General features: G+C 34.1%; 3 protein-coding genes across 11 annotated transcripts; 1 reads left to right on the forward strand and 2 right to left on the reverse strand.

The window, feature by feature from the left end:
- Positions 1-877: 877 nt before the first annotated feature.
- Mxt (Eukaryotic translation initiation factor mextil) lies at positions 878-10,030 on the forward strand. Of its 4 annotated transcripts, none has more exons than XM_083054852.1 (11): positions 878-1,013; positions 1,633-1,749; positions 1,967-2,107; positions 2,711-2,880; positions 3,238-3,436; positions 3,777-3,848; positions 4,916-4,976; positions 5,084-5,372; positions 5,640-5,919; positions 6,239-6,360; positions 8,125-10,030. In XM_083054852.1, exons 2-11 carry the CDS (start codon positions 1,641-1,643, stop codon positions 8,227-8,229), a joined length of 1,548 nt encoding a protein of 515 aa, XP_082910978.1. In that variant the 5' UTR covers positions 878-1,013; positions 1,633-1,640; the 3' UTR covers positions 8,230-10,030. The 4 variants fall into 4 exon arrangements, with proteins under 4 accessions (XP_082910978.1, XP_082910977.1, XP_082910979.1 ...); XM_083054851.1 differs by lacking the exon at positions 878-1,013 and adding an exon at positions 1,045-1,351 and having other exon boundaries at positions 3,241-3,436; XM_083054850.1 differs by lacking the exon at positions 878-1,013 and adding an exon at positions 1,047-1,351.
- A 1,540-nt stretch (positions 10,031-11,570) lies between these two features.
- Top1 (DNA topoisomerase 1) lies at positions 11,571-20,372 on the reverse strand. Of its 5 annotated transcripts, none has more exons than XM_083054846.1 (13): positions 20,289-20,372; positions 19,968-20,183; positions 19,610-19,673; positions 18,330-18,693; positions 17,650-17,957; positions 17,431-17,567; positions 17,130-17,336; positions 16,735-16,911; positions 16,550-16,638; positions 14,583-15,559; positions 13,624-14,074; positions 13,295-13,444; positions 11,571-13,049 (listed from the first exon to the last, which is right to left on the reverse strand). In XM_083054846.1, exons 2-13 carry the CDS (start codon positions 20,007-20,009, stop codon positions 12,947-12,949), a joined length of 3,069 nt encoding a protein of 1,022 aa, XP_082910972.1. In that variant the 5' UTR covers positions 20,010-20,183; positions 20,289-20,372; the 3' UTR covers positions 11,571-12,946. The 5 variants fall into 5 exon arrangements, with proteins under 5 accessions (XP_082910972.1, XP_082910973.1, XP_082910971.1 ...); XM_083054847.1 differs by having other exon boundaries at positions 11,571-12,584; positions 12,910-13,049; positions 19,968-20,372; XM_083054845.1 differs by having other exon boundaries at positions 19,968-20,372.
- Positions 20,373-21,315: 943 nt separating this feature from the next.
- Positions 21,316-25,844, reverse strand: Rnmt (RNA guanine-7 methyltransferase). 2 transcript variants are annotated; one of them, XM_083054290.1, is made up of 8 exons: positions 25,537-25,844; positions 24,209-24,377; positions 23,930-24,128; positions 23,356-23,615; positions 23,063-23,244; positions 22,493-22,705; positions 22,069-22,277; positions 21,316-21,983 (listed from the first exon to the last, which is right to left on the reverse strand). In XM_083054290.1, exons 1-8 carry the CDS (start codon positions 25,590-25,592, stop codon positions 21,904-21,906), a joined length of 1,368 nt encoding a protein of 455 aa, XP_082910416.1. In that variant the 5' UTR covers positions 25,593-25,844; the 3' UTR covers positions 21,316-21,903. The 2 variants fall into 2 exon arrangements, with proteins under 2 accessions (XP_082910416.1, XP_082910417.1); XM_083054291.1 differs by lacking the exon at positions 25,537-25,844 and adding an exon at positions 25,294-25,441.

The following is a 25,844-nucleotide window of genomic DNA, read 5'->3' on the forward strand; positions in this document are numbered from 1 at the left end:
AAATATAAGATCGGACTATGAATACCGGCCTTACAGAGCCATAGGCCGGTATTCATAGTCCGTTCTTATATTTAAGATCGTCTTAAGATCTCATTCAACCAATCAAGAGATGCTATGCGAGCATTTGATTGGTTAAACGAGATCTTAAGACGATCTTAAATATAAGAACGGACTATGAATACCGGCCTTAGTCTGCTGAATCGCGGTAGCCGCTCTCATGTTTCTCTCTGGCGCAACTCTGGCAATTTCTGCGTGGACGAAAATAAACTGCACATGCGCGAGCGAGGTACGTAACCAATCACGGTAGTGCTCTTCCGTCTCACTTGTTCTTCCTTATTATATTTTCTCTCTCTCTTTGTCTTCTTGTACATACACTATATTGGATAAAGCAACTGACATATACTGTACATACATATACTGTACTTATTCATTTATATACTATCTAGTGTATATAATGAGATTAAGAGAGTGAGAGAGAGAGAGAGAGAGAGAGAGAGAGAGAAAAAGTTATAATAGAAAAGAGCAAGTGAGACGGAAGAGCATGCCATGATTGGTTACATACCTCGCTCGCGCATGTCTAGTTAATTTTCGTCCACGCTAACATGCAAGGTGCCGACAGAGAGTTGCGCTCCTATATATACTGGGGTTTCACGGTGCCCAAACAAGGGAAAGGTAGGGAACGCGCAGTCTATATTTATCATGTCTATGGCGTCACCATGAAAAGGCACCTTAAAAGAATTGGTCGTCACAAGTGAGAGAGATAGAGCATGAAGACAGCCATATCTCCATCTCTTTCTATCGTTTGTGATGGTATTCAACAGAGAAGGATAGAAAATGGCCGTCTTCGCGTTCCATCTCTCTCACTTGTGACGACCATTTCTTTTAGGACGGATGGCGCAGTCCATGCTCCATGTCGATGGACGTAGCCTTACATTCCCAGTTGGACGATCTATGTATCGTTCAGTGTCGTTGATCTGTTTGCACGGCCGACAAAGTGGTAAATTTCGCGAAAGGTACGTCGAAACGCGATAACGCGATTGCTAAATTTAGTATCTTATCGTGATATCTTCATTTCTATATCGCGAAAATGCGCCGTTTATTTGCAACTTGTGCAGGTTTTTCGTTCGACCTTAACATATCTCGAACTTTGAGGAAGAATTTTTTTTATTGATATATAATTTGTTTGACACATCAATGCGTTTATTAATGTATATATTTGTGCATGTGTACATGTGCATAACGCGAAATAAACGTCAGAAAAAATTTTTTCTCCGTTACTAATAAATTTTGTTGCTTGGAAAGCGCGGAAAGTTTGCAAGAAATCAAGTATAGATGAAAGAAGCAGCTACATGTATACTATATATATATATATATAATATGAAAACAGTATTCTAGCACGACACATTAATTCCAAAACAAAAATTCAATTTAGACTTTACAATACTTTATAACAGTTATATCAAATAGAAAACATCATAATGATATTATATTATTAAAAGTATTATATATTTCTCACTTAAATAATATACTAATTAAATATCAATACATGTTAATTTTTCCAAGTTATTTTATAAATAGTTTAATAATTTAGATCGCATTTCATTATTTAATATATAATATTCTTATTGCAAGATTATAATATGGCTACCGCACAATTGAACAGAGCTAGGAATGTAAAGAAGCTTGAAAAACCACGACCACTTAAGCTTAACCAACGTAACTCGACCGTCGATGGGCGGATCACGACTGGTAAATTTTCCGTCATTTATTTTTCTGTCGAGTAAAATTTCTAGTCTTTTATGACTCTGAATATTCATACAAGAATATAATTACTTTTTCTTGTATAATTTATTATAAATACACGTAATGTTCTTTTTGTGTGCACATTTGTGTATGAAACAATTTGTTTTTTCTCAAATTAAATAAACAATGATCTATTTTTTTATTTCTCTTTCTGATCTTTCAGTAGAGGATATAGTGTCCTTGATCGACAATGTTGCGATGCAACTGACCAATGGCTTCCATGACCGAACACTGCAAATGAATGTGATCTCTATGTGTAGTCATCTGAAACTTTATGCCAATGAATTAGAAGCTATTTACAAAGGTAAATAATCTCTTGTATATTAAAAGACTTGTTTAAAAAAATTTTGTTCATTTAATTTAATGGTTGATTTTTTTTTATATGAAATTCAATGAAAAATTTTATCTGTACTTAATTAAATGTTACTCTATTGTTTTTTCTATTATAAATAATTGATAATTTAATCAAGTAACAAATATAATTATAATTTCTTTCATGTTTTACTGTCTATATCCCAAAATATGTGTACATTTCTGTTAATATTTATTTACTAGTATAAATATAAATAGATATATATAATAAATGTATATATATCATCATTAATTCTTGTTTCGATACAATTAGACACTGCCAAATATCGATAAAAGCATTAAAACTGATGCGTCTAGAATATCTAGTGTAGCTACAAATTATTATTATTGAAAAAAAGAATACTAGTTGTAGAAAGAAATTGTAAGATTTAGGATGAAATTTTTTGACAAATAATGAAATTTCTTCCAATTTATTGCTTAGCTTTATCTTGTTAATCATTATTTTATAAAAAGCAGAAAAACAATAGTAAAACAGTTATAATTATTATTTTAATTTTCCAGAATTGGCTTTATCATCGATTATTAATTTTTTCAGACCAGCTAGATCGAGCTTTTGTGGCGATCAGAAATGGGAGCCAGGACGATAGATTAGATCTAACGACCAGGGTTCATCTGCTGGAACTCATCGAATTAAGAGCAAAACAATGGCGTCATACGGATTCGATGGACGTGTATTATATGCAAAAGTTGTCACATCTAGACAATGTATGTAAAACCTTCACTTTTAATTTATAAATTTCTTCAAATTATTATATTAAGATGTCAAACATAAAAAGTAGAGATATAAAAAAAATCAAATTTGCTGATAACACGAACAAAATTTACTCGGACAGGCGTTCTTGAGAAACCTCGAGAAACTTGATACTAGACATGTCCAAGAATTGTGTTTACAATTACCATTATTAAAGTAAAATTTTTATCATTATTTCTATTTTTATTCTCAACGTTGCGATTTGTATAATGTGAACCGTACATTTATAAGAGAAAAATTAATAAAGCACGATTAGATTAATTTTATTCTAGTAATTTAACATTAGATCGAATAATTTAACATTTCATTAGCAGACCGAGGCAGTTCCCGATACACCTACCAACTCTCTGTCGTCTCCTTTATTGGCGATAACTTCACCGACTTTGGTGCCGATTTTGGGACCTGGTGAAGTGATCAAGAATAGCGGAAAATTCACGAAACCTACGCGCATACCGGGGAAAAATTATTGCAAAGACGAAGTCGTCATTCGCAATAGTGACTCGGGAAAAGGTAAATTAATTTACTTGTATATATAATATATTGTATAAAAGTTCCACTGATTCAAGTAGAGGCTTTATATGATTCTCACATGTATATTAGAATACTGTTTATATGATTCAGACATGGATCCTTTTATTAGTAATAGAATATTTCCAAGTTATTGACAGAGTATCTCTAGTAACATCTTAATAATCAGCAAGGATTTATACAAATTTTTATACAAACAGTTGGAATCGACAATCTAATTTTTATGTAAAGCGAAATCATTCATCCTCGAAATAGACATTTAGAGATTTTTCCGGTTGTCCGTTGTTTGTTCTGTTGTTAAATAATTTGGACGAAAATACAGTGATGGGAATAAAAGGGCGTCGGGTTCACATGATAGAAGAGCTCAGCCAGACAATCATCTCCTTCCAGCGAGGTAAACAGCAATGAATGAATCGCCAATGGCTTGTCGCAGCATTTTGTGCTCATGCATAGCAAGAACTATATTAATCGATCGAACAAAGCCCCTCGAGTTATAAAAACACTTCTCTATTTCTCTTTCATTCAGGAGCATTGAGTTTTATACTGAGAAATTTGTTATACTGACAATTGTTAAACTATGCGTACAAACACACACACATATATATATGTGATAAAAAATTGCAATTTTTTTAACAAATTCTTAATTTGTGCATGAAGATGCTGTTACAATTTAACCACAGTGATTGGGCTACTTTTGAGTAAATAGTGTTAGTTTTGCTAGTAGAACCTACTAATTGTAAAACGCAAAATACGTCAACTTTTTTCCATGTAATGACAAAGAAACTACATTTCAAAATACACACATATTAGGTTGATCTATTTTTTTTTTTTTTTTGTCAGCTGTCAAAAAATAGAATTTCTTTTCTAATATATAATATACACGATATATAAAATGTCTTGTATAATTCTTACACACGAGTTATATCGTGGAATGCATCTCTTATTTAATAGCTCGGTGAATGAAATGTATAAATATCATGCGTTGCATTCGCAGCTTTAAAAACTGGAATAAGCATATTTTACACGTTATCAGTTATTATTAACATGAATCAGATTAATCGATTGATCACACACCACAGGTTTCACACAGATAAAAAAGTTTGCATTGAATTAACTTGTTTAAACGCATTTTTATTAATATATCAGATAACTCGCACGACCAAAACATTTTTTGTTTATCTTCTATCTTGACTATAAAGTATATATATATATATATATATATATATATATATATAAAATAACACGAGAAATTTTTAAATTATTGTTAATGTATTTTATATATTTTTAATTATCTTGCTTGGCAATATGTCTTAATAATAATATTTAATATTACATCTCGTTTAACTCTGGATCATTGACTTGTGTAAAAGGTCTTAACAATCGCACATAATTTTTAATTTTTATGAATATTAATATTAATAAGAGAGATGATTACTCGTAACTAGATATTTTGATTCCTAGTAAACCCTGGAGCTAAAGAACGACTTGTCCAAATCACGGGAACGTCCGAGGACAAGATTCAGTATGTTTAAATAAATTGTTTAATATCTCCAAGTAATTATATATAAACCTAAATCTGTTTTAAGAAATTATAAGCGATACGTTTGTTTTGTTTTTTTTTTCTGGCAGTTACGCGAAGGATTTAATAAAAGATACGATACAACGAAATGCATCTCCAGTGAGACTGGAGCAGAGCAGTTCTGGCGGCGAGAAGGGAGCCATGGGTGGTTCTAGCTCCTCGCTCAACAGTAGCGCTTCGGACGAAAGCAATCGACTGCGACACAACTCGAGTCTACGTTCGTCTGCTCTTCTACACAGTTTCTCCACCAATGATGCCAGTATAGGCGAATACAAGTACACGGTTACCGTTGGTAACCAGTCGCTCAAAATTACTGGCTGCAATCTCGATCTCGTTAGGGTAATAAAATGACCATAAATTCTGAATCAATACATCTATCAGTTATTAACTCAACTATTTATCACTGCTTATCAATTTCATTGTATTAAAAAAGTGCATTTTTTAAAATTATATCTCTCTAATTCTATTTCTTCTACTTGAATTCTCTATTCATTCAGTTTCCATCTACTTTTATTCATGTATAACTTGTTTGATTTTTGAATAGCTAATGAAAATCTTAATATCCGGGATCTGAATGATGATGGGGATGATAATTTGTGTTTATAGACGGCGAAACTGGTACTGGATGAACACTTTTTGGGCGACTCCGAGAACTTTACCAGCGGGATAGAATACTTCAACTACGAAGATGAGCCCAGCTTCTCCACCGTAACCACCGCCTCCTCCAATATTCCCCGTTGTACACCGTTGCCGTTGGACAACGTGAATGCTTCTTCTTCTCTAGGTCGAGAATTAAGCCTAGACAGTGCCGCAACCTCTTCGGAAAGCGAAGAAACTTACAAGTCTCGTCCGATCTTGGAAGAACAATACTCCAAGACTCTACAAGGTATTCATATATCTAAAAAATTATCCAGTATTGTTATATCTTTTAACATAGATTATATATATGATCTAGTGTGGTTGTAATAATTTAATAAAAATTGTATAATCTTTATTTTATTAAAAAGAATTCTAAACAAGAAAACGCCGCTCGACGCGCGCGTTTATACGATTTATATATTTGGTTGCGTTTCATTACTTTCTACATTTTCGCCAAAGTATACAAAATTTGATTTTATATTAAATATATAATTCAAAACAAAATTCTATTAATTATTTGTAATTATACAATAGTTTTATCGACTTAATTCTATTTCATTATCAAGTTCCAGAAGCGAGAGAACTTACGTACGAGTTTCTGTTGCTTTGCGCGACAGGTCCATATGCGAAGCGGCCTCCTGCCGATTGGGCGCGCATACAAAAGGAATGTCCTAATATAGTTCGTAAGGTACCGTTATGTGACAAGAACGCTAATCACATATGCAACACCTTCCGTATTATTCTTCCCTGCAATGCTGCAGTTTAATAATATATACATATATAATACTTGCTATAAATATGAACCTTTTGCCAAGAATGAATCAGTGTTTTCAAGAATGTGATGATATGAATGTAATTATTACGGTATTTTTTAACACGCACGCTCATAGACTGGACAAGAATAGAAATCTGTTCTTGTTCGATAACTGATTACTAAAAATAAGTAATTAACACGAGTGAGAATCTAAAGTGGATATTATTATAAACGTGCGAATCTCGATAATCATTTCGCGTCTTGTATCGAAGAAGCATATATAGCAGCCTCTTCGCAACATACGTGACATGTTAAGTAAAACTTAGAAATTCTTTGCAATAACAAGAAGTTAAAAAATTTCTAAAAATCAATACCAAAGATATTACGAGTGAATTATGATATTTATTTCGACGCGCTTAGGATTTACTTGACAAAAGACTGCGCGTATTATGAGCGAGAATTTAATGGACCGAACATAGAGCCGAGTTTGTAGAGTCATTAAAGTCGAGCGAGATTTTTCTCTAGTTTCCACACTCTTCGATCACGGAATATAATTGTTACGTGTTCCGTCTCTCACACACTCGTCTTCTCATTCTATTAATGCAAATGCGAGTAGTGGCGGAATAGTAAGAATCTAAAAGAAAATCAATCTTTAAGAGGGAAACAGTTAACACGGAGAATAAAGAAAAATCGAAAAGAGAAAATCGCGGCTATACTCGTACAAGATGTGATTTAGGAGAAAAATTTGGCACTTATATTCAACTCGAGAGTTAATCGAGATTAAACCCATTAATTAATGTTACATAAAATAGAGATTATGTCTATTATTTGTTGCATATAAAGTTTTTTCTACAATATGTTATATTCTTCGAGAAAAAGTCTGTGTTCCTATATCTCGAGTCTAGAAATATATGCGCTACGATACATGTTTTTAAAATATGTTTTATATTGTTACATTATATTGTTTATATTATTATAAAATATTATTTTATGTTCATTCTTCCTCTCTCATCATTCTTTTTTTTTTTTTTTTTTTTCTTTTACTTTCAAACATGGTTAAAACATTTGTAACATTATTTAGAAAAAAATGAGAAATATTATTTTATTTATATAAGAATGTTATATATACAAGAGGCTAATAAGACTAAATTAATAAAAATAATGTATGTCAAACTTACACACGCTGTATTAATAAATGCATATTGCAAAATTTGTCAAATCTTGCTCCATATTTCCTTGTAAACAAGAAAAACGTAGTTCATAGAATGCTTCCCAATGTAGCATGCTTGTTTAAAAATATACTATAAATATATACTTGTGCATTTGCAAAATTTAAATCAGAAATATTACAATCTGTTTAGACGATAAAAACGAGTAAAACTTTGTTTATCAAAATTTTTAAATACATTATACACGATAATTAAATACATTAAAATGTGTATATACACACGCACATTTTATATTCGTGGCTAGTTAATAAAAAAAGCATTGTATAAACTACGCTCGAATGTGTAATTTTATTGTCTGCATGCCTTATTCGTGTAAGTAATTCAATTAACATTATTCGGCTTTTTAAAAGAATCGAAGCATGCTGCTTGTAATGTATATAATAAGGTAAGATATAAATGATATCATCTTATTCATATCGATATATGTACATCGTGTGGCAATCTGAAAGATTGATTTTTCTATTGGCAGGCACCGATTCGCTGGTTCGAACCGGAGGCGTACAAAGCTAAATTAGCAGCTGCTGGTTCTGTTGTGGTATTGCCGATTAATGAAGCGGAAACTGATCCCGAGTGAAGCTAAAATTATTTTTTCTCCGGTATCCTTCTCCATCTTGGTGATAAATTTTCAAAAAATGACGTAATTGTGTCAGTCGTAACAAGATTATGGCACCTTTTATTCTTATATATGTATATGTGTGCGTATACGATCTTGTAAAAACACAAGGATTATTTCTTCAAAGGAATATATATATAAGCGGAGATATAAAACAATTTTGTTAGTAATTTAAAAAAAAGTCTTTGTAAGCAAAAATATCTTTGTAAACATTTAGATACATATTGAGATATATCTAAAATGATGCAAACCATTGAATATACGCTTTATACAATTGATACGCTAGTCATTAGAGTGAAAAAAAATATTCTATTTATTGAGTGAAAAATTTTTTATACGATTACTTTGCTTTCCTTTTTATCGAATATACATCGTTATTCAAACGAAACCACAGCTTTGATGGTGTAACGTATGAGCAAAATTTACATACTCTTCGACTCAAAGCTCAAAAATGTTATATTAGTTATTAATTTTTAAAAAAAGAAGAGTATAATATTTGTGGAAGCCACACATTGTGTGTGAAAGGTAGCTATTAATTTTGGTACGTGTAATTATGATAAGATTAATAATGAAGAATTAGAATTGTATATTTATATAATCAGAGATCATCTTTCATAATATACCACTTCAAAAAAAAAAACACGATAGAACTCGCTTTGAAAAAAATTCTTGTGTTTTTTGTAATACAATTACATATACTATATATATATATATATATATATATAGCAATTTGAATTGCGATTTCAATTTTGCGAATTTAGAGGAATTTCAATTTCGCGTATAACGAATGTTATATAGAAACAAGATTGAGAGAATATGGTAATTTAACATAATCTCTCTTTCTCTCTAATGTTCTCTCTCTAGTCTACGCATATATCTTGTTAATGTAGAAATTAGACCACATTTCCGCGTATTTACTCTGCTGTGACGCAATAACAAGAAAAATTTTTGCAAGTTTATATTTTGTATACACGATGTTCAAGTATTTGTACTAGAGGTGCAATTGTGTGTGTGTGTGTGTGTGTGTATGTATATATACATATATATATATACGGAATTCATAATTTTATTTCTACATCGCAGTCTTATCATTAATTAAAAGTTCGAACATTCTAGTACTTTAAACAATAAAAAGTTTTTGCAATGTTTTATATTTTTGTTTAATATTTTTATCAAGAAAAAATTAAAAGAATTTAATATTATTTAAAATCTTAAAAGAAAAAAATACAAGACGATTGTTATCCAATGATATTGTTAACATTTATTAATTAATCAGCTTTTATCAAGTGTTCACGAATAAGAGACGTGACTTTTATACTCGATGTGCATTGTACAAGTTTACTGCACGCAAGGTCTATGACACACATGAGTTTTCATTTTTACATGATTTATTATACGGATTTACACTATCTTTGCTTTGAATTTTATATATATATATATATAGTATATATATACATATATATAATTCATACACACATATACCACACACACACAATTTATTTCTATATCGTCTCTAAACTAACCGCGCAGTAATATAATAGTACTGTATTGTATTATTATACTTTATCGTTTATAATAATAAATTAACACAAAGTCAGGGAATCCTTTTTCTCGTAAGAAAAAGAAATTTTCATACAAACTGTAATAATAAAATCTATGCGATTCTTGACACCAGAATTTTTTATTCCAATTATATATATATATTTCAAAATGAGAGAAATCACTAAAATATACGTACATCAGAGCTCAAATAATTGTACTACACGTATCAATTGCACTCCAACTCGAATCTTTCTGTAAAAATTCAAAATCTTAGTGGTGTTCGACAAAGCGCGGTTTGCGCTCGCCGATTGCATCATTTTCCCCTTTTTCCTCGTTTTTTCTTTTATCGCAACATTTACTATTCGTATTGCGAGTGATTGTGTGTGAAGGATCTCATATTATTCGTGAAAAAACATGTATATTATATATCAATCCTCTATAATCCAGTCCAAAATCTATATCTCATTGTCAGTTATAATCTAGCTAAAGCACATGTGTCATTTACATGTATATATATATATATATATATATATATATATATATATATATAAAACTAGTGTTCTTCCCCTTGTAATTAATACATTACATGTTATCGCTCGTGTCATATGAGAGATGCGTAAATCAATCTAATAGCACGATGTAAATGTAAAATATAAAATAAATATAACAGAAGCGAATAAGAATTTCGCTTTTCTTTTTTTTTTTACATCTAGTGAACATCTAGGCGTCGAAAAAAAGATTAACGATAAATAGTCTCTAATATCGAGCATCATCTTGCATGTTTGCGCAACTTTTAATAATCGCGTGTGTCCGCGATGTGTTTAAAAGAGCTACCAATTTTCTTAAATACATCTATATATACGCGCGTATATGCGTGTGCATTGCAGAGTTGTCGAGTGTGTGATTATAAATAATTAGGTATTCATATCATACGATACAAGCGCGTAACATAAATTTGTTAAAACACTTTTCGCGATTGATAAATAGCGCGCGATTAGTGCGATCCATTTTTTTCTCTTCTTCAAGCATCGCTTCTCTACACCTATTTTCAATAGATCGAAAATAAGCGATTTAATTGATATAATTGTATATACAAATTGAACGGAATAATAATTTTTATAATAGGGCCAATTTTTTTTTTAATTTGTCCTTTACTTGGCGCATTAATCGTTTATTTAGAACGATATTATATAAGGTAGATTCAAAATATTAAGGGACACGCGCAAAAATTAAAAATTTCTAGCACACGGATAATTTTTTGCTCTTTTTAAAACACCTTTATATAATAAGAGAAAGAGAGACAGAGACGGAGAGAGAGACAGAGAGACAGAGAGACAGAGAGAGAGAGAGAGAGAGAGAGAGGCAACGAGTTGTCTCTTTTATTATCTTCTATTTTCAAGTTTTAAAAATTTGTCATCTTTAAAATTCTATAATTTATAAATCTGGCACTGATCATTATAATGCAAACAGGCATGTTTCCACATTTATTACTTGAGATTCGCGATACAAGATAAATGATAATTCCCAAAAAAAATAAAAAAAATGGAAACGAGATTTTCAATTTCTTGTAAAAATATATATTATACATGTTTATTAAGCACGTGCGCCAAGATAAGAATAACAAGTTGATGCTATATTTTATTGTTTAACGCCAATCAAGCATAAAATGTGTGTGTTTAAAGATCGCGCACGCGCTAATATCCTTGGGTTCGATTCTGCGCGCAAGGTCGACGCGAGAGATATGCGAAAAACGCTAGAAATTTAAGAATACGATATATATTTCTCGTTTATTCATCTAGTTTAGAGACACCTTATAAAACATAAATTGCTAAAGGCGAGTCAGATAAGTCACTTAAATATAAATTTCGCTATCATATACTATTTATGAGGGAGGGGAGCGGGAGATTGGGCGAATCTCGATCCCGCGAAAATCTGCTAATCCTTTGCTAATCTTCTGCTTTTTCATTTATATAAAAAATGTGCACAATATCGAATATACCCTACATACACATATAATGTCCTCATACACGATATTGTAAAATGTAAATGTGCTATTTGATGAATGACATTATCATACATTTATGAAAGAAACAAGTATACATGTATGTATATGCACGCGTATGTACGCTTTAAGAGAATATAAAATTCATCAGCTGCCTCCTCCGCGATAGTTGATTTCTTGGTTTTTTCCTTAATATGTACTTCAAGTCGTGTCCCCCGTCTCACTCGCATAAATATTTCCTACGTATGTACAAGAGCGCACCTATATATATTCTTGTACATACTCCATGGCATGCCAAAGTTTAGCGCGGAATGCATTAAATTATTTCGCGCTCTTTGCAGCTGCACCAATTACTGCTACATGCATGCCTATGAATTTAAACGTTTTTTTTTTTTGCACGAATTTAAAGTGCTACTTGACTAATTTCATATACGCTCGGAATAAATTTCTATCTAAACGAAATGAATGATCAAAGCTCTTGTCGCTTTCGTCTATTTGCGATTTCCTCCTGTGTATTCTTGTAGATTTTATATCCTAGTACTGTACATATGCACGAACTAGCACATAGACGAACAAGCTAGCTGAATGTAGCTAGAACACAATTTTCCAAAACAAGTGTATACGATTGACTCGAGAGATTGGCGGGTTTGCATACTGCATCAAATTACATCTTCTTCTTCTTCTTCTTCTTCTTCTTCTTCTTCTTCTTCTTCAAGTATATAATCGCGCTTCTTGCCCCTCGTGATTTAATGCACATACACCGTACACCATTCTATAGAAAATATGTTCGCAACACTTTCTCACATTTATATTTCATAAATGTAAAAAATTTTTTTCATTATTTAAGCACATACGCACGCGCGCGCGCGCACACACGCACGCACGCACGCACACATACATACATTCACGCATGCACGCACGCACGCACACACGCACACACACACACACACACACACACGAACACACACACGCGCGCACACACAACATACAGCACATGCATACTCTTTTTTTTATTTTTGTTTCTTTTTTTTTTTTAAGTCTCCCGGTTTTTCGTTAGAACGTAAAATTCACTAGATACATTATCAGTGGGAAATAACCTCCTTTTGAAGCGATGTGGATGATGACCCACAACAGTTAAAACACATAATCGGGACCTGCCATATCTATCGCCCATCGAAATTTGTCTCTCTGAGTCTTGTTGTAGATCTTCTCGATAGGTACATTATGCTTCTTACACCTAGAATATCATAGAAATTCATAAAATTATAAAAAATGTAAAACGTAAAAACAATCATGAGATAATGCAAAACAAGTATCGAGATATTGAATAAGAAAATTTATTAATATTACTATACACACACAAACACGCGCGCGCGCGCACGTTTGTAAAAGAAATGTAAAATAAAATAAAAGAGAATAGTAAAATAAAATTAAAAATTATAAAATATAAATTTTGAAAAAATTAAATAAAGATGTCATTACCATGCAACGGAAATTCTGGGATCGAGATAGTTCAGCTTAGAAGTACCCAGCGCGATCTCTTTGTTCTCTTCTCGGTCTGTCGCCTGGACTTCTAATTTTGTCAATTGTTCCTTCAATCTTTCCAATTGTTTTTTCTTCTTCTCGTATGTTCTGTAAAAGCATAATAAAGGATTAATTCATGCGGTAAATGTATCAACACCCAACCGCGTAATGTGAAAAAATATATTATATATATATATAAAATGTATTAATTATGGCTTTTAAAGATTTATATATTTCAAACGATACGCGATGTCTAGAGACTATATAATAAATAAAAAATAACGTACACTTTCTCCTTTACCGAGCCGTGTTTAGCATCCCGTTTGGCGTCCTTGACTTGCAATTCGCACTCGGCTATCGCTTCTTTCTTCGCCTCAATTTTCGTCTTGAGATTTTCCATGGATTTCGCGTGCGTTTTTGGTACGGAACGCTGATGATTACATAGTATAGCGACGGCGCGATTAGCTCGATTGTACGAAAGAATCTTCTCCGCCTCCGTGTCATTTGGGTCGGTCAGTTTGTCGAGTTGTTGCTGCAACGTCCACGACGCGTTGTAAGTTCTGAACACTTTGGCGGTGAGACCTTCCATTAGCTCGTTCAAGTGTTTGTTCATCACACAAGTATTGAGACGATCGAACAAATCATCCCCCGGTGATTTATTCTCCATAAAGAGTTGCAAGTTCTTAAAGACGCGTTTTTCCACCGGCACTTCATTGTAGTATCGTATAGAATCTTTACCTATAAAAAGAGAGAGTTATTGAGAGAATAACGTTACGTAAAATCGGAGATGATACGACATACGATACATGTATAAAACACAATAGATATAAGCTTATAATGTTTTACATAATACAATATTTTAAGTATGATATAAAATAAAAGAATACCCTTTTTCGCACAACTATATATCCGACACTGAATACATGGCGATTAAACCAAGTTTAATCTATGAAATCGCGTTATCAATTTTTAATTTGCTTGTAAAATAACTCGATGATTGCCAACTTTTTGGCATGCTTTATATTTTTTAAAAATGCAAGAATCGATCGTACTGATTGAAATGATACATTACTGAAATTTAAATCCTGCGTGCACGCGCGCGCGTACACGTATGTGTGTGTAAAACTGGACCGCCTCTCTTGCTTATAGGAAAATATTTGTTATAATAATATATATATGATATTAACACACGGATACAATCTAGTTTCAATTATATATAATAATATGATTTTGAGAGAGAATTTACCCAAGAAATCGAATACAACCATGTATTCTTTGCCGTCTTTGCCGTGCTCGTGCAACTTGATGTGCTCTACCCGCAAGGAACAGCAGCCCACAGTGTCCGCCTGATCTTCGTCCTTTTCATTACCAGCTCTGAGCGCCAGCTTGTCGATAAAATACAGGGCGACGGCACGCTGCCTGATACGCATCTCTTTGCTCTTCCAATCCTCTCGATACTCGGCGCGAATCTTGTCGATCGATTGCGCCAGTTTCCGCGCCGTCTCGTACTTTTGCCAGTCCTTTTCGCCCTTGAGTTTGCTGGACGGATTCAGCATCACATATTTTACTTGACCTTGAATATTCTCCGTCCAAGACGCGAGCCACGTGACATTGGGATCGTGTCGCACCTCTTTCCACTTGTGGCCAACCGGCGGTTTTGGTATATTTGAATCTCTCGAACAATTGATGAGCACATCCTCCGGCAGTACTCGCTTCTTTAGCTTGCCCATCTTGGGATGCTCGCCACGGCCTCTGAACAAGCCGGGGGGTTCGATCTTGAAATTACCAATTTTCTCATTGTGACCATCGATAGCGCAAAAACCGTATTCCTTCTGAATCTCTTCGTTCTTCTCCTTAATCTTCTGTTTCTCCTCTCTCGTCTGGGCCTTGCGTTCTTCGCTCTTGAGCATAAAGTATGCGTGCATCTCTTTAAAGTTACACTTGGATAGATCGGTGATTTTGGCGCGTTCCGATTCGGTCATCACCTCCCGCCAATCGTGAAAAAAGTTATTGTTGAAAGCATCCTTGGTCGTATAGTCATGATCCAGCATACGTGCATAGAAAGTTGCAACCTCTTCCGTATCCTGACTCAGCTTCATCTCTCTGCCATAATAGTAAAACTTGATATTGGCGGGCAATGGTTCGTAGGGTGGTGCGAACACTGGTCCCTTGTGCTCCAAGAAATGCCATTTTGTGCCGTCGCTTTTCTTCTCCTCTTCCCACCTGAAGAAGAGAAAGCATTTAACATTTGATTACCGCGTCGAGTGACTTTAAATGTAGAAAGATTGTGTTATAATGCAAGATGGATTAGTGTTATATATATGTACAAGAATAAAAAAAACACGCAACATTGTTACGGATTAACAAAGTTACACACAAAGTTAACCTCTCGAGTGACTGATGATTTCTTCTTGTCTTGTAGCTATAATTATAACTACTTGTAGTAGTAGCATTGCATCTTGTGAAGAAATAAATTATATCTTTTATACGATTCTTCATTATATTCTATTATCATTCGCATCTTTGAACGAAGCAAGATTCACCACACGCACGCGCGCGCGCACATATAATATTCGACACGGATAAAGATATTGGGTACAAAGATATAGGTTATGGCACAACCAGCGCGATATCCAAGTCTATCTAGAAACTTCACAATTCCGACTTTTATCCCTAGATAATAGACGAGCCTATTGCAGGATACACACACACACACAAGTACAGGCAATTTGTATATCTATTCTCTGTTTCTATTCCCTGTACTTTTTTATATCGGCACGATAGGCGTACTCTCTCATAACAGCCCCCCCCCCCCCAAATCTGAATTTGATCACGGATTAACAAGATTGATCGAGATATGAATTCACAACATGTACGCAGAGTCGGTCGTGTATCGCACGATTGAATGAAAATTACAAAAATGAGTGAATTTATTAGATTTGAATCGATAAAATTATAAATTTTCTAATAAATTCGCTCATTTTTGTAATTTTTACCCAATTATGCGATCAACCTCTTGATTACACGCGGAAAACAAATCACCGCTTTAGCGCAAAACTTGTGAATTATGAATACACAAAAATTATGAATACACTCCGTTTGACACTATTTTCACACTTCAAAGCGTTCGATGGACCAATCGGAGCGAAGAATTTTGCACTTGGAAGCGAAAATAGCATCGAGTGGAGCGCACCTAATTTTGAATGTTTATACCATTTCCAAATTTCTTGCTTCTCTTCTTGCTTCTTTTTTCTCGGGCTGGTACTTGATCCTCTTGTCTTTGCAGATTTTTTCTTCAATTTCTATAATAAATATATTGTAAAGTGTATTTCATAGATTTTTTTTCCACAACTAGGTTATAAAAAGACACGGCGGAGAGACCGCGTTCATCTATATACCTCTTGGGATTCTGCTTCAGAATCGTCGTCCTCCCCATCGTGTTTTCGTTTCTTCTTCTTGATCTTCGAGCTGGTCGCTTTTTTAGGTTTCTTGCGCGCCGACAGAGGAACTTCCTCCTCCTCTTGGTCCGACTCGATCTTTCTCTTTACACTCGGCGATACTTTCGATCTCGAGGACTGCATCGATACAAGATTAATTGAATTAAAAGATTGAAATGACATTTGAATTGCGAAAAGTAATAATTTATATATCAAGACGCGATAAAATATTTATACTCTGACGAATGATACCAAAATAATTCATGTATAAACGATAATAAATAATTTACAAACTACTCATTCTTTTACTTTTGCACATTTGATTGCTACAATTAAATTAATTAAAGCGAAATTACTAATGGTTTATCTTCTTCAGAGTCCTCTTCCGTTTTTAAGGTCGTGTTGTGAAGATCCGATAGTCTGGTATCGTTTCCGTCCGTCGAGTCCATACTATCCTCCTTCTTAACGGCTTCCTGCTCGTCATCGTCCTCTTCTTTGATATAGAGTGGTCGCTCACCACCGCTGTCATCGTCATCCTCTAATTCTAGTTGCGTCATAGGTTCCTGAAGAAAAAAAAAAGTTTTGCTTCGCAGTTTCTCATTTTCTCATTATCTTCTCAAAAACACTCGCGGCACGTAATAGCGAACAAAATCTTACTTCCTTCATCTCTAATTTGACTTCGTTATAATGAAATCTTTCGTTGGTTACATGATTCAACTTGACATCCGTTTCTTCCTTTATTTTAATTTCTTCCGTATCCTTGTCCCTTTTTTCCTTTTCGTCACGATGTTTAGCTATAATTGGAGCGCGAGCGATTAAGGAGAGCAAAATCGGATATTTATGCAGACATGATTCTATTCTTATTACTCTACTTACATTTGTCTTTATCATGTCGGTGGCGATCTTTATCTTTTTCATGACGATGCTGCTTATCCTTGCTGCTGGATGAACTTGATCTATGCTTGTCCTTATCTTTCTCCGACGAACGATGTTTCTCTTTATCGCCCGAAGAATGACAAGTGGAATGTCGATCTTTGTCTCTCTCGCTAGAGTGCTTTTTGCTCTCCTTGTCCTTCGAGGTATTTCGATCCTTGTCGCGCGAACTAGAATTTAAGGAACTAGTGTGTCTGTACTTATCTTTATCTTTGCTCTTAGAGTCTTTGTCCTTGGAACTATTGTGATATCTGAAAAAAACATGTGTATGAATATTTTGCATAGACCTTATAGATATGAACTGGCAATTGCCTATATAATTTCTGTAAGCAGCAGCGTCCGCGGAGGAGGTTAGACAGAGAAACATACTAGTCTCTCTCTCGCACCAATGGTATTTCCGGACACTTGTAAAAAGAGATAGTACTTTCTCTCTCTCCGAGTGTCTGGAAATACCATTGGTGTAAGAGAGAGAGAGAGAGTAGTATGTTTCTCTCTCTCTCTAACCCCCTCCGGACAAGATCTGTCTCATGTATTGCCATCGGTCCATATCTATAAGGTCTATGATATTTTGCAACTCGAATCAATTATTTGTCGATTAATTATATCTCTTCCTTTTATCATACCTGTCCTTGTTCTTAGAACTCGAACTCGATTTGTGATGATGTTCCTTGCTTTTGTCTTTATCTTTGCTAGACGAACCACTGCTACTCTTATGTTCCTTGTCCTTGATAGAAGAACTCTTTTTATCCTTGTCCTTATTACCGCTACTATCGTGTTTTTCTTTATCTTTCATAGAACTGGAACCATGTCTGTGCCTGCTGTCCTTATCCTTATCCCTGTGTTCGCTCTTGTGATTCTTCTCTTTATCCTTACTCCTATCTTTGTCCTTATGATCAGATTTATGAGATCGTTCCTTGTCTTTATCTCTATGCTCGGACTTGTGTTCCCTTTTTTTATCGAAACCATTAGACATGCCATTGATATGATCTAGAAAAATCAAATACAGATATATAAATTTTACAGCATGATGACATATCGATTTAATTTATACATTTAAAAGTGTAATCTTGTATAACGACACTTGTATGTATAATACGAGTATAATATAAAGTCTGATAGACATTAATTTATTATAAAAGGAATAATATATGATAGACGCTCGTGTTTCTCTTCTCAAACCTGAGCAGTACAGCGAAAGATAATCGACTATGATTGATTGGCTTTGATTTAAATTGGAAAAACCCAAGTAAATGCTTTGCATATTCGATTCATTTTAGTGAATCTTGTATACAAGACATGCATTCCACCGTTAAATTCCGCCAAAAAATTAATTTAAAAGGCGCGCGTTCTTGTTTAATCTAGTTATCGCGAATGTATATACCTCAAGCATTTGTGTGTGTATATACAGGTATGGATACGTAACCCCATAAGGTGCACACGTACGCGGGGGTGCGTGTGTGTGTAAGGAATCATTTTAATATACGTTCGTCCATAAATAAATACTTGCATCGCAGTTATCAATTATCAAGTGCTTTATCGATCAAAAACCAATATATTTTTAGAGAGAAAAGGTGATCACTGAAATTTTATCGTGTCTCAGAATTTTATACATAAATCATGGTCGATAAACATAGAATCGAAATCAAGGATAAGGCGAGTGTGTCCACGTGCGTGAAATCGCGAATCTTGCTGTCCGGCGCTTCTCACTTCTCACAAAAGATTACGAGACACGTGTCGACTCGCGACGTTCGATTCGGATAATCAGCCGAGACGCTCGCTGATTCCAACTTGACATTCGCGTATGATCGTCACATCTCTGATTGTTGACACTTTGCTCGTTCTCTCGCTCATCCGCGTTTGTCTTTATAAAACAAGACAACCGAAGGAAAAAAGAACCGCTTACCGCTATGATTCCCGGAGACGACGTCGCCGCCGCCGCCGTCGCCGCTCTCCTTGGCCTTCTTTTCCTGAAACACGGTAGAGCCCGAATTGAATTATGAAAACGTACAAGATATTACGGAGATTTATGCGTCGATCAGATTTGGCGTCTGCGGCCGAGTCGCGGAAACATCTTGATCTCGAGTGCTCGAGCACCACGATACAGGACTTAGTCACAGACGCCATTTTGGGACTTAGAAAAATTTCGCGTCGACACGATCGTGTCGCGACCAAGAGGCGAGACCGCTCCCGTGACCGAATATCGCGAAAACGTGCACGTACGAGGCTGCGATGGTTTATGCATTTGCGAAATGTGCACTTACCAGGTCCGCGTTCATCTGCGGCGCCGCCTGCTCGAGCTCCATTTCTCGAGATGTACGGTATGTGATAGACTGTGTAAGCCAACGCGGGCGAGAGGTAACAGCGCTATCGCCAGTAGAGGGACAAGAAGCGAAGAAAACTGGACACGCACACACAGCTCCAACCGTGTGCGAGTAGTCGTTTGTATCTATCTGCCGTCCCGTTGTAAAAGCACGAAACTGCGACCGAGAGAGAGAGAGAGAGAGAGAGAGAGAGAGAGAGAGAGAGAGAGAGAGAGAGAGAGAGAGAGAGAGAGAGAGAGAGAAAGAATGAAAGAAATTTACTTATGCATTCTGCGCCACAACTTGCCCGTTCCGTTGCAAGTCTACCACGAGCGACCACGAGCTACTATTATCTCTGCTGTGCCTGTGCGCGCCAGAACGCCGCGCACGTACCCAGCACCAAGTGCCAGAAACGCACAATTGCGCATGCTCCTGCTCGCCCCGCCTCTTTAATTTCCGAAGCATTCACAACCGAATCCAACGATCGCTTCGCCCGATCTAGCCCGAACCCCGACCCCGACAAAACCGACGCAAGTCATTCACCGCGACGCTAAACCGATTGAAAAAAACCGGACTAGTCTCGTGTCTCATGGACGAGTTCAATTTCCAATTTTCCGTGACGTACGAAAAAAATCTTACGCATTACATGTAATTCGCGTATTTGATAAATTATATTAGCCATAATTGATATAAAATTTTACGAAATTATATTATTGATTCAGATTACCGATTCATTTCTCGATCAAGAGACTTCTTTCTTTCTTCTTTTCTATTCAAGTCGAAAGAAATCAAGTCTTGGCAAAAAGTTCAAAAAAATATTTAAAGTATTCTTCCAAAAATGGAAAATTTTATACTCACACAAAAAGGGTTAAGTGTTGTCATTGTCAATTTACAAAAAAAAAAAAACGATATCGTTGTAAATAAATTGAAATATTGTTCTCAATCTCGTTAAGATTTTGAAGTAAAAAAATATGCAAACGCGATAATTTAGAAATTATTGTGTACATACACACTTTCGAATCTACTAGATTTTAAAATAATTTTATATGAAATATTCCTCGTCACCGCGAAATATATAACTATTTCGATTGATACTACAAGTTCGTATTTCACATTCGATCCTAAAAAGTTGCATTTAATTGTACGTTCGATAATTTTCAAAATATTGGCACGCGGAAGAATTATATCGATCTTTCCTCTTTTTCGTGTATATATAAAATTCAAATAAACTTTTGGATGATTTTCGTAAAATGATTATTTTTAAAAAATATAAATTCAAAGAGATTTGTTTTCAAGTAAAAATGCGCAATTCTTATAAATTATTCTTATATTAATATGATCAAGATACACGAGATGGATAATTTTATTAAATCTATCGTTTATATCGTCTGATAAAAAGATATATAGGACACTATTCTCTCTTCCCGAGCTTCTTCGCGAGCTAATAATTGTATAAATATTTGCCTAGATATATAATTCTAACGTTACAGAAAAAAATTATTCAGAGTCTTATAAATTATATTTACAGATCATGTATTTCAAATAATTTTTATATATTTTAAAGATTATACTTCGTACTTATTATTATATAAATCATTCGTGTAATACTAAAAAATTTCTTGCATTTGGAAAGAATCAAATCTTAATGTAAGTGAAGGAAAGTTGTTTTTATTTCAATGACTCAAGTTTTTAATGAGATTTTTTCATGATTGTCAGTCTCTATAAAACGCAACTAGGCGGTTTTACACACGCGGTATCGCACACGGATGATATCATACTATAATAAGCCATCTATAGTAACAAAATTTTTTATTGTAATGTAAAATCAGATAAAATTCTTTTATCATTCTTTTATCATTCGCTGCAGTTTACCTATTTTTCTAAACTTGTGTACACTTTACAACTTCACATACTCTGGTTTTCCCTCACTGTTCCAGATGGTCTTCATTTTTCGAAACGCAAAGATTGCATATAATGCTGTAAAAGAATAATATAATTGTTGAAAAATTTAAAATCGGATTGATCCGAATTCTTATCTTTTTTTTGTAATTTTTATACTAACAAGTAACTTCCCATTCCGACTGCGAGAGAGTGCCAATCTTGCGATGATTGGCGGGCAGGTTCTGCATATATCGAACAGCATGTTGATAGTCTTGCTCTGGATCGCCGAGCAAAGGTGCTTCGTGATATGGCGGATAAGTTTCTAGCGCTTGCATATTTCCTAGAAGAGATCTGCCCTCGTCTTTAAAACGTTCATAATACTCGTCGAATCTAGAAAAAAGTTTTTTCTTTTAATATAATAATTTAAATTAAAAATGAAGTAGATCCACCACACCCCAATAAATATGAATACATGTATATTTAAACTATATGTACATGTATATATTATTTTTATTATATTAATCTACACATGTTTAAATAAATATACTCTCGCCTTTCCCCTCTCTCTTTCTCTCTCTCTCTCTCTCTCTCTCTCTCTCTCTCACCTTTCAAACGTCATTAACTCGAGACCATGCTTTAAAGCCAATTTGCGCAGAGTTGGCAGGTGCACCAGGAACTCGGGACAATCGACCACACCATCCAAGTGAAAATTATATTTGGCGCCCAAGAGTGGTGGCTTCGTCTTGTTCTCGCATATAAATTCGACGCTATATACATCGTTGCCGAATTTATTACCATCGCATTTTTGCCATCTAGAACTAGATATAAAAAAAAAAAGAAATCAAGCATATATACACTCTCTCTTGTATGTAAAAAAAATGTTATACTTTCTTGTATAAAAAAAAATTGTGTGACTGTATATACTTTATCTAATTGAAGATGGATTGAGAAAACTTAATTAAATTCAAAATTTACAAGATTGTAGAACATGTGTAATTTGGCCTAAAAGAAATTTAACGTTATTGAATTATTTTATTTCAATTACTTGTAATTATAAATTATAATATAACATGTATTTTATATTCTGATATATCGGAATAATGTATTTTTAAAAAAAGGATGAAATGATAAAATAGAATTTTTTAAAAACTAGATACTTGGAGAAAAAAACATACGCTAGATCATACGCGTCTGGAATGGTTCCGATAAAATAGCCACCAGGCTTGAGACTCTCGCCAGCGTTTCTCAACATACATTCCGCTTGCGGTAGGGATTCAAAGCTGTAGTGAAATGCAAATTGGCAACTGACAAAATCTAGTTGCATACTGGGATCCGCAAACTTCTCTCTCAAACGAACCTGCAACAATTCTGATTAACCAAATTCCATTGACAAATGCGCATTTCTTGCAAAGATAAATTCTTGCAACTAGTGTGTGTGTGATTTAAAATGAAAATATATATCTTCTACCTTTGTACAATCAGCCGTTATAAACTCTGCGTTAAAAATGGGAGCGAAACCTCTATCTTTAGAACCTTTTCTATTCACCATGTCGTTGTACCGTTGCTGACACTGTTCCAACGACACTTGTGCTATATCCGCGCAGATCAGATGTGAGATATTAGCCTTTTTCCACTTGAGAAGATCTCCTCCCTTCCCACAGCACATGTCCAACACTCTTAACGAAGCGCCAAAACTTTTACCTTGCCTCAGCTTGACAACATATTCATCTGCGGATTAATAATATATAAGTTTATTCGCTCGCGCCATAATATATCCAACTGATAAAATGTTGAGAAAAACTGACAGAGATTTAAAGATCGGTAGAATCGGTAATAAAAATCGATAACTTGATCTCAAATATCATTGGAGATATTTAAATCAAAAGTGGAATTTTAATTTGGACATTCACAATTATTGTGTAATCATGTAACAAGAACTCTCTTAAATTCTCTCATTGGTTCTTATCTTTATATTATTACGAGTAATCATGATATATTTGACGATTAGGAGTGACATTGTTCAATTAAAAATTAATACTTACGTATAAGCATGCTTTTAATCCAGTTATTAAAATTTCTCATGTATACAATGCGACTTTGATTTCTGTACGAGAGTCCCTTTTCCTCCAACATGTTGTAATGTTCAGCTACTAGAGCTGTATTGTCAACGGTTATATTAGATTTATCACCTTGTTGTTCATTACCTCCGGATACTGTCAGATCCGAGGGAATACTTGCGCTCTGTAAATAGTCAAGATATTATCATTCTTAGCGCTCACTCTCTCTCTCGTGGCGAATAAATATATATTCGAGAAACTTACAGCGGGTGCAGCAGCAGCGGTATCTTCGTCGATATCACGCTTGGCTATTTTGGATGCATGTTCGCAATCGGACGACAATTTGTGCTTTTTACTCTTTGAATCTATATTTTTATCCGTTTCCGACATGATTTCCTTCCTTGTCAAAGTGGAACAGAACTTTTCCGTGTCGCTAAAACCAATAGTTTCTTTTTAATTATACGTAATTTCTTTCACGATCGAATAAAAATAAATATACGAGTGTACATGTTGTACGAGTATGATTAATAATTTTATAAAAAAGACTATCCATCTAAATAAGAACTCAAGTATCCTTGAGACTGTGCGATATAAAACTTGCATGATTCAAAAACATTCATCATTGATTTTATAAAATCTATCTTTATAAAATTTATATAATTGTACATGCAAAGTTTAATATATACGATTGATTAGAGAATTAATTACGTGTGTGTGTGTGTGTGTGTGTGTGTGTGTGTGTGTGTGTGTGTGTGTGTGTGTGTGTGTGTGTGTGTGAAAAACGTTATATATCATTAATAATGTTTAACATGAACATGTATTCCTATTAGGGTTGCCAGATGGCCGGGACTTTCCGAAAAAGTCCCGGAATTCTTCAGCTTGTCCCGTGTCCAGTAATTAAAGTTTTTTGTCCCGGAAAATCAGAATTTCAACAAAATCATAATATATAACATTCATGTTTCTAAATGGTAGCTAATTAACGCATCATATATTAGTTTAAGCATTATTCAAAAATGAGCCAAAGAAGAATCGAAACTTTTTAAGTTACTTTCTTTTAATTATATATAAAGTATTTTATTTTTATTCAAGTACGTTGACTTTATTTAAACATTGCCCAAATGATACAGTAAATTTTTTAAATAATTTATGTAGTTGATTTAACTATATAGTTCTTATCTAATATTAATTTTTACTTGGACAATACAAGTTGTATGTATACTATATTAATCTTGTGGCAATTATTATATTTTTTCACAAAAAAAAAAAAAAAACTCTTGTTTTATTTTTACCTTTAAATGTGTACGGTTCGAGGTTAAATTGCGAAGGTCATTAATTAATTAAAAATTTACCTAAAATTTTTTAACAACCTATTTTTCAGCTGTCGCCTAAAAAATGTCCCGGAAATAGTTATTTTACATCTGGCAACCCTAATTCCTATACTATGCTATAATGTTAAATACGTAGAGCGTGCGAGAAAGAAAGAGAAAGAAGAGAGGCGGGGGGGGAGAGAAAGGGAGAGGGAGAGAGAGAGAGAGAGAGAGAGAGAGAGAGAGAGAGAGAGAAAGAGAGAATATAGGAAATATATAAAAGACCTTGTATGCTGCTTCTCTTCAGTCTTCTCTTTAATTTCCACATCAAGTGTCGACATGTCGACACAGTCCGATATATAAATAGTAAAGAGATATGTATTATATGGAACAAAAAATTATTAGAATGTCAAAAATGCGAAAAACACGTCCAGGTCATTCCTATGCACTCCAAATTCAAGAACACGCAAGAACGCGAGAAACGTCAAGTCTCATAACGCCGAAAAACGTTTTGTCGTATATATATATAATAATGATACACACACAGCACACAGTAATGACAGTAGCCAAAAATCAGATATAAATTTTTTGTG

This window comes from Prenolepis imparis, unplaced genomic scaffold, assembly GCF_030444845.1.
Source record: "Prenolepis imparis isolate NDT839.2.m4 unplaced genomic scaffold, iyPreImpa1.0 SCAF_14, whole genome shotgun sequence".
Lineage (NCBI taxonomy): Eukaryota > Metazoa > Arthropoda > Insecta > Hymenoptera > Formicidae > Prenolepis > Prenolepis imparis.

Coding starts and splice junctions, on each gene's coding strand:
- Mxt (XM_083054850.1), top strand. Junction 3,437..3,776: donor CAATAGTGACTCGGGAAAAG/GTAAATTAATTT, acceptor ACGAAAATACAG/TGATGGGAATAAAAGGGCGT. Junction 6,361..8,124: donor GTCCTAATATAGTTCGTAAG/GTACCGTTATGT, acceptor TTCTATTGGCAG/GCACCGATTCGCTGGTTCGA.
- Top1 (XM_083054846.1), bottom strand. CDS start 20,009: ATGGAGCTCGAGCAGGCGGCGCCGCAGATGAACGCGGACCTG. Junction 18,694..19,609: donor CGTCTCCGGGAATCATAGCG/GTAAGCGGTTCT, acceptor TGATTTTTCTAG/ATCATATCAATGGCATGTCT. Junction 16,639..16,734: donor CTGAAGCAGAATCCCAAGAG/GTATATAGATGA, acceptor TATTTATTATAG/AAATTGAAGAAAAAATCTGC.
- Rnmt (XM_083054290.1), bottom strand. CDS start 25,592: ATGTCGACACTTGATGTGGAAATTAAAGAGAAGACTGAAGAGAAGCAG. Junction 22,706..23,062: donor CCAGACGCGTATGATCTAGC/GTATGTTTTTTT, acceptor TTTTATATCTAG/TTCTAGATGGCAAAAATGCG. Junction 22,278..22,492: donor GAGTTAATGACGTTTGAAAG/GTGAGAGAGAGA, acceptor ACTTTTTTCTAG/ATTCGACGAGTATTATGAAC.